This window comes from Athene cunicularia (assembly GCF_003259725.1).
Source record: "Athene cunicularia isolate RWA chromosome 3 unlocalized genomic scaffold, athCun1 chr3_part1, whole genome shotgun sequence".
In the NCBI taxonomy this organism is placed as follows: Eukaryota; Metazoa; Chordata; class Aves; order Strigiformes; family Strigidae; genus Athene; species Athene cunicularia.
Genome location: NW_020799097.1, coordinates 758,077 through 766,618, shown reverse-complemented (window position 1 = coordinate 766,618; position 8,542 = coordinate 758,077). Strand labels below are relative to the sequence as shown.

General features: G+C 51.3%; 1 protein-coding gene across 1 annotated transcript in view; it reads right to left on the bottom strand.

The window, feature by feature from the left end:
• Positions 1 to 8,542, bottom strand: part of HADHB (hydroxyacyl-CoA dehydrogenase trifunctional multienzyme complex subunit beta) — a 14,519-nt gene that overhangs the window by 2,406 nt on the left and 3,571 nt on the right. Inside the window, exons 6-12 of the mRNA XM_026846321.1 lie at positions 6,198 to 6,378; positions 4,419 to 4,540; positions 2,300 to 2,379; positions 2,164 to 2,211; positions 1,687 to 1,774; positions 1,045 to 1,119; positions 406 to 570 (exon numbers count right to left, since the gene is read on the bottom strand). Of these exons, the coding sequence (XP_026702122.1) occupies positions 406 to 570; positions 1,045 to 1,119; positions 1,687 to 1,774; positions 2,164 to 2,211; positions 2,300 to 2,379; positions 4,419 to 4,540; positions 6,198 to 6,378 (759 nt within the window). The remainder of the gene's footprint in view (positions 1 to 405; positions 571 to 1,044; positions 1,120 to 1,686; positions 1,775 to 2,163; positions 2,212 to 2,299; positions 2,380 to 4,418; positions 4,541 to 6,197; positions 6,379 to 8,542) is intronic.

Genomic DNA, 8,542 nt, shown 5'->3' with positions numbered 1-8,542 from the left:
AGAGGAGGCTGAGGGGAGACCTCCTGGCCCTCGGCAACTCCCTGCCAGGAGGGGGCAGAGAGGGGGGATGAGTCTCTGGAGCCAAGGCCCCAGCGCCAGGCCCCGAGGGAATGGCCTCAAGCTGCCCAGGGCAGGGTCAGGCTGGCTCTGAGGAAGGATTTCTGTGCAGAAGGGGCTGTTGGGCGTTGGAATGGGCTGCCCAGGGCAGGGGGGAGTCCCCGGGATCCCTGGAGGGGTTGAAGAGTCGGGCTGAGCCAGCGCTGAGGGATCTGGGGGAGTTGGGAACGGTCAGGGGGAGGGTCATGGTGGGGCTGGAGGAGCTGCAAGGGATTTTGCGACCCAGATGGTTCTGGGATTCTGTGAAATGGCTGCCCCTCTCCCGAGGGAGCAGTGCCAGACCCTTACCTGCCCCCCTGCGGCGCAGGCAGCCACCAGGCCATACTGCCCTCCCTCCTTCTTCAACCTGTGGGCCGCAGTCATGACCAGGCGGCAGCCAGTGGCGGCGAAAGGGTGTCCCAGCGAGAGGGAGCCCCCCCAGGTATTGAACTTCTCCAGAGGAGGGGCTCCGACCTGCAGGAACACACCAAGGGACACGCAGTCACCAGCCTGGAAGGAGACTGCTTGGTCTACTCACACCACCGAGGCTACAGCGCTCCGGGCTGGCCACATAAAATCCTCTCCGGCACGTAAAAGTGCCCGACAACAGGAACAGAACTGTGCTCAAGGCTTTGCTGTGTCACCCCCAGCCAGGCCAGTACACCCCGTGCTCTTAGAGACAGGCAGGACTGAGCTAACCCACCGTTCGTTTCGAATTCCCTCCTCTCCAACAAATCACCATTCTGGCTCCAGATCTCCACCTCCCGCTGACGACAGGAACTGCCAGTTCCCAAAGTTGGTCCCACTGGGATTTGCTAACCCAGAGCTCCAGGAACATCGTTTCTCCTCACAGAAAGTAACACAAGTGCTAGCGTATCCCACCCCAGCGAGGAATTCAGTGAATCCTGAAGTTAAACTAGAGATAAAAGCCTCCTGACTGTATCTTACCTTTGACTTTCTGCCCATGTAGTTTTGGGCAAACCAGTCCGAATCCATAGCTTTCAGGTTGGCCAGTATCTGCCCCTGAAATGGAGGCAAGGGCGACGTTATCGAGGAAACGGCAAACTCTAAGGAAAGCCCAAGGGCAGCATTAGCAAACAGGGGACACCCCGAGACTCCCTACAGCCACAAAACTAAGAGAGCCAACTGAAAAAAAAAGCATTTTTACAGGATCAGGCCTGTTAATCACTGTTAGCCCAACCTTAGCTAGAAAATGACACTGTCCAATTAACAAGCCACCTCATCAGAGTAACACATATTTCCAACCCAATTAGCAGAGGATGTAAAGAACTGGTTTCTTTCATATACAGGGATTTTGGGAAAGAAAGATTTATTTTTTTTTACATATTGTTTTAGAAAAATTTCTGTGGTGACTTCAAGCAACATAAACCACTCAGCATGGACTGTGTCAATGTGAAACCGCTCTTATGGTTAAAATAGATACAGCACTTTATATATAGACATGAAAGTAGAATTACACCTATCTACATCTACTAAAGGCCTTCACAAGAGCTTTCACCAGTGTGAAAACAGACGCCTACAGAGCGGCGTTTTACAGTGAGAGGAATCCTCAGCCTTCTGGGTACTCACAGCAAAAGCTTCGTGGAATTCAAACACGTCGATATCAGCCATGGTGAGACCAGCCTTCTCCAGCACTTTGGGAGTAGCGTACGTTGGACTGAAGAAGAGTCAAGAAACAGAAGCCTTGCATGAATATATTTCCTCCCGTCATCATCCCCCTTTTTCACAGCGACCCACGTCACGTTCCTGCTCTCTGGGGTTCATGGTACAGCTCTCTGCCTGTCCCGCTCCAGCTGAAACACAGCCCCACGTACCAACACGCCGAGATGCCCCCCAGCAAATCAGGGTATTTCTGACACAGCTGCTCTCCCCCGTGAGCCACCTCCCGCTCCTGAGTCACACCTCGGCCCTCGCCCCTTTACGAGGAGGCGTGAAAAGATCTATTATCTCACGAGATCCTTCACATAAAAACAAACATGCCATGGCAAGACAAGGCTGCCGTGCCAGGATGGACTGTCAGGGGATGCTCTCCACCATCGCACCTACCCCAGTAGCAGCTGGTCCTTCGGATCCTGGGACACATACACGAAGTCCCTGCACAGGGGAAATGCTGTTAGTAACAGCCAGAGGAGAAGGAAGCGAGAGCAGACGTCAGAAGGCACGTCCAAGGGTCTCTTTTTACCTCAGGTAGGCCTTTGGTTTGTACCCCATTGCCAGAGCCTTCTCCTCGGACATGAGCAGGACTGCCGACGCACCGTCAGTCTGAAACAGGCAGACAAAGCCCGTGAGGCCACTCGCTGCCCGAGGACAAGCAGACCCCGAGCACGAGAGCCCGACAGCCCTGCGGCACAGCAGCCTGCAAGGGAGAGCCCAGGACAGGCAGTGCTTCCAGGACATCCCCCTGGGAGAGAGACACAGGGCGAGGGCGAGGGCAGATAATGCTGGCACACACACTGCTGAAGCCCTTCCTTAGAGCCCAGCTCCACCACTCCCCCTGGTGTCAAAAGCCCTGCCAGTCCCCAGGACAAGCTGGTTACTCAGACCCTCACCTGTGAGTCCACTCAGCTCCATCCCAAAACCGGGGTGTAACTCTGGAACACCCCAAGCCCCAAGCTCACCACGTTGCAAAAACAAACAGTGGGGCCCTGGCACGGGACTGCTCATTTCTGGGGTAACAGCCTAAGCTGGCCTACAGACCCGCGGCACAGAGCACACCAGCAGTTCAGCTGCTCCTGACGCTAAGGCTGAGGCATTACCGGGCTTTTCTAAGTCCCCAGGAATGCCAGGCAGTCATTGCTGCTGCAAGAGCCCTAGCAGTGGTTACTTGTTTCCGTGGAAGTGCTCCTCACAAACTGTGAAACAGTCTTAAAAAACACAAGAATCTGCTGGGGCTGAGTGTAGGAAGCAGAGAGTCACCTCGAGCCCTCTGCAGGAGACTGTCAGCAGCATCACAGGATCCAGAGTCACTCAGGCTGGAAAAGCCCCTCGGGATCAGCGAGTCCAACCCTCAGCCTGATTCTACCAAGTTCTCCCCTACCCCACATCCCCCACAGCTCATCCCAACGGCCCTGAAACCCCCCCAGGGATGGGGACTCCCCCCTCCCTGGGCAGCCTGTTCCACTCTCGCACCACTCTTGCTGGGAAACATTTTCTCCTCCTGCCCAGCCTGACCCTCCCCTGGGGCAGTTTCCAGCCGTTCCCTCTTGTCCTGTCCCTGATCCCCTGGGAGCAGAGCCCAGCCCCAGCCTCTCTGCAATGTCCTGTCAGGAGCTGCAGAGAGGGATGAGGGCTCCCCTCAGCCTCCTCCTCCTCACACTGAACACTCCCAGCTCCTTCCCTGGCTCCTCACAGCATTGATTCTCCAGCCCTTCCCCAGCCTCGCTGCCCTCCTCTGCCCTCGCTCCAGCCCCTCCAGATCTCTCTGGGATTGAGGTGCCCAGACCTGGACACAACCCTCCAGGTGTGGCCTCACCAGTGCCGAGCACAGGGGACTGTCACCTCCCTGCTCCTGCTGCTCACACTAGTTCCAATCCAAGCCAGGAGGCCGTTGGCTTTCTTGCCCACCCGGGCTCACTGCTGGCTCCTGTCCAGCTGCTGGTCAGTGAGAACCCCCAGACCCTTCTCTCCCAGACAGCTCCAGCCACCCCTCCCCAAGCCTGTAGCCATGCAGGGGGTGGTTGTGGCCCAAGGGCAGGACCTGGCACTTGCCCTGGTTGAAGCCCATCCCGTTAACGTTGGCCACCGATCCAGTCTATCCAAGTCTCTCTGCAGAGCCTCCCTATCTCCAACTTCACTCAGATACTCCTCACCTAATTTACAAAACAACCTGAGACCTCAGCATCTGAAAAAGCTTCCATTAAAAGCGCTAAAGAGAGGAAAAAGGAGCAAGTGCAGAAGAGAGCTCATCGTAGACATGCTTGAGAAATCTCTGTGGATTACAGGGCAAGCCTTAAAGTGGCAAGTTTAGACTAAAACTACTAACTTCTAGACTTACAATGTGATCAACCCCATCCTGGGACAGAATTTCTAGACATGCCTTTGAATGAACAACCCTCATGAGGCAGCTACAGAGAAGCAAACGGGTAAGACAGACCTAAACTTCAGGGGTTTAGTAATTTTAAAATGAAACAACCCAGTGCCCACGTCACGCTTGAAAAATCCTAAAGCGGGGGATATTACAACTGGTTCCCACAGATTATACAGCTTGATCTATGCGCCTGCAGGAGGCAGAGGGTAAACTGGGAGGTTTTGGTAAACTGGGAGGTTTTCCCCGCTGGCTCAGTGGTGGGAACACACATTACCAGGAAGGAGGAGTTGGCAGCTGTGACGGTTCCGTAGGGCTTGACAAAAGCTGGCTTCAGCTTGCCCATCTGCTCCATGGAGGAAGGACGGATCCCGTTGTCTTTGGTAACTGTGTCTTTGCCTGTTGATGAAAAAAGCATATTTAAACTCTGAAAGTCAGCAACATAAATGTTGTCAGCACACCAGGAGTCCAGGGAAAAAAAAAAAATCAGTAACCTCTGCTTTTTATGATAAGTGGGAGGAGGAAAAAAAAGGGAAAATCTGTTCATGGTATCAAGATATTTAACACAGCTAAAAAAGAAAGCACTTAAAAATTAAAGCTACATTACTTTCTCTCCAAAGACTTCGAAAATGAAGCGCTGCAATCTATTTACTGTAAGAAAAAAAATTGCCACAAGGAAAACCCCGGTGATAAATGAATTTAAATTCAGATTAAAAAACTGGAGGACTGGGCCTAAATCAGTATATGCCTGTGTGCTGAGTTTTGAGGAAGTAAGAACACTGGGAAAAAAACAAACATAGCCACCTTCAACTATACGCACTGCTTCAACAGCTAACAGAGAGCACCAATGTTAGTATAAAGACTGTATGTAACTGTGAACCTACAAAAGGGCTCTCTGGGGAACTAATGATGGAGTAAAGCTTCTCCCCAAACGGTTAAAGCTTCTCCCCAAACTGTTTCCTATCTGAGCCATGACTGGGAGGCCCAGGGAACCGCCGCCCACCGAGCAGAACGCATCTCAGCTCTTCCTGCCCAGCACCTGATTTACCAGAACGGGATTTTATCAGGTTTTCTATTTGTTGTGAATAGCTTGGGGTATAAAGATGGGTTCTCTGGCCTGACTGAAAGAACAGGGGGATTCTTGGTCCAACAGTCCTGATGTTCCTTGCTCTGTGTAGAAGAATTTTAAATACAACCTCTGGTATATTTGAAATAGATTTTACGGCCTGGTGAAATGTGTTCGGGACTGAGCGATCTTGTAATATTCCCAAGGCAACCAGAACTCGCTGCCCAACAGCCCTGGAAAGTGTCCTTATGGTTGTATAGTCCCAGCCCAAGGCTGGTTTAAAACCCTGTCAAGCTAATCCTAGAGAGACAGTTTTAACAAAAGATGATTAATTAAACAGAGGTGTTTTGCTAGATTAAGAGAATTTGGTATATAGAAACTGCTCGCTCTACCTAAGCTTTTAATAGAACATGCTGAAGTCTTTCTCAGAATTGTGCAAGATGAAAATTAGCGGAAGGAAGATGAAGATGATGACCCAAAAGATGACTCTGAGACTGAAACAAGGATTGGAACCAGAAGAGAAGAATTCCGCTGAGACAGGGAATTGTAGAGAACTATAATAATGATGAGAATGAAGAACTAAAAGGTTGTGTGGAAACTTAAAAAGACTTTAGACTTAGGTAACAGATTTGGAAATAGCGTATAAACTGCACGAGGCCTTCGGACATTTGCCTTTCACTGGGGTGTTGGCCCAACTCCAAGTTGTTAATAAAGCAAACCCAGAGACACCCCCAGTCTGGCAGAATTCTTTAACACTCTATCACCACATTAGCAGGGATGTGAGGTGGCTATAACAAGATTTTGGTAAGAAAGGGTATGTTTATCTATTTAAATATGCACGTTTTGAAACATGCTCCTATGGCAGTACTTTTCCATGGAGAAACAGGGCATTTCAGAGTGAAAATCCACATCAGATACACAGAACATTAAGAATCTGACGCCGGCACCTCCCCTCCTTTTCCAAAGCAATGTTTCATTTTGCACTTTTACCTGGCACTTTGAAGGGTACCACATCCAGCAGCAAGCCTTCATCCTGGGCTTTCTTCGCGAGCGTGTGCGAACGGAGGGCGTACTCATCTTGCTCCAGGCGGGAAACGGCAAAGGCAGCAGCCAAACGATCGGCCGAGTGGCCCATGGTCTCGCTGGTGGAGAACTCTGCCACAGCTGGGAGCTACAGAACAGAAAAAGGAAGGCAGCACGGGTAAACACCTCTCCCGGGGCAGTTATATAAAGGGCAGAAGTCGGGTAAGCCCTGCACAGTCAGCCAGTGAGGCCCCTCTGTTCATTAAGCAGAGCGATTAATACGCAATGAACGGAAGGCAACCCTACCAGAAGTGGTATTAGAGGTGCTAAGAAACAAATGAAAACCTCTTTTTTCTTTTAATGATCACTTATAAATAAATGAGATCATAGAAATACAAAATCAATGGTCACTGTGATTCTGAATAAGAGACTAAAATTAATAAACTATTGCAAGGCTGCAGGTGTTCAAATAATCTGGAATCATATAACCACGCTCATTAATCCCACGTACAGCTCTCACCTTGCCTGGCCAAAAACCCAGCCTAGTTAATCCATGGATAAAGACAGACGAATTGAAACCTTTAGTTTAGGTATGTTTCAGCTGGTTTTAATATTTTAACTGATAAAGACATGAGGTAAGAAATGGGTGATGATGACAGCGTCTAGTTTTAATGTTCTTAAAAGTTATACCATTAACTTCTCAGAAATGACAAATGTTAGGCGGAACATTGAGGAAAGGTTGTGGAAGACACATGAAAAAAGTTGTTTGAAGCTGGATGACTTGCTGGCCCTGAAGCAGACCAACAATGTGAACAGGAGCAGAGCCAAAGACAAGAACGGACTCGCTGACTGATGGAAATTACTGGGCATTTTTCATCACTGAAATAATAGGGAATTGAAACATCAAGGGAAACTGAGGTGGACTCTGCATGATGGGATGGTTTAGAATGCTGACATAAGGAGCAGGGACGGGTATAAGTTGCCATTCACTGAGGTGGGGGCCCAAATCTGAGTTGTGTCTGTGATAACAAAGGCAAAACTAGTGTGAAGCCTGCTCTGCTCAAAGTATACTTTTATTTGTCTTTATCAAGAGCAACCATCGCTTTCAAAGGTTTTAGAAAAAAAAAAAGGATGAAAATAAGGCCCAGAGTGCTGCTTCCTCCAGAGGTTCAAGAACTGCACTGCGTTTGCATGTGCCAAGAGCAGGTGCCCTCTGCATTTAACAAGGGATCCCCTACGCAGGGTGACCGGGTTATTTGGGCTAAAGTGAAACACCACGTCCTTAAAACTCCTTGTCAGATTCCTCCTCAAGCAAAACCAGAGGCAGCAGGTGGTTTAAGCTTAGCTTTTGTTCTTCCAGCCCCACACAGGAAATCCCTGCGTGCGTTTAAGCCTGTGATGCTCTTATTCAGCCTGGGGATCTCATCTCCGCCGCGCGCCCGCTGCGCTGCACGGACAGCACAGACACACAGTTTGCTCGAGAGGAGCTCGGTGGTGGCGAGGAGGAATGGGCTTTTCCTTCCCATCTCCCCCACAGTGGAATTCACCCCTCTGGTGACCTCCAAGGCAGGGACGGGGGGGCTCCTCTGCAGCACAGTCCTGACACGAACCATCAGATGACGATTCTTGTCAGGACCCAAATACAGGAGCTGAACGCATTCAGCACCTGGCAGGACTTGACCAGGAACACTAATCATAAGTATTAATCAAACCACAATTAATATACTGAGGACACTCCACTCTGCCAGTCAGAGAGGGACTGGGGGGCCTGAGAATGAGCCAGACTGTGCCCAGGGGGCCAAGGAGGTCAATGGCATCCTGGCTTGTGTCAGCCCTGGCGTGGCCAGCAGGGACAGGGAAGGGATCTGAGCCCTGGGCTCGGCACTGGGGAGGCCGCCCCTCGATTCCTGGGTTCAGTTCTGGGCCCCTCACCCCAAAAAGGCCATTGAATGACTCGAGCGTGGCCAGAGAAGGGCAACGGAGCTGGGGCAGGGTCTGGAGCACAGGTCTGCTGGGGAGCAGCTGGGGGAACTGGGGGGGTTCAGTCTGGAGAAGAGGAGGCTGAGGGGAGACCTCCTGGCCCTCGGCAACTCCCTGCCAGGAGGGGGCAGAGAGGGGGGATGAGTCTCTGGAGCCAAGGCCCCAGCGCCAGGCCCCGAGGGAATGGCCTCAAGCTGCCCAGGGCAGGGTCAGGCTGGCTCTGAGGAAGGATTTCTGTGCAGAAGGGGCTGTTGGGCGTTGGAATGGGCTGCCCAGGGCAGGGGGGAGTCCCCGGGATCCCTGGAGGGGTTGAAGAGTCGGGCTGAGCCAGC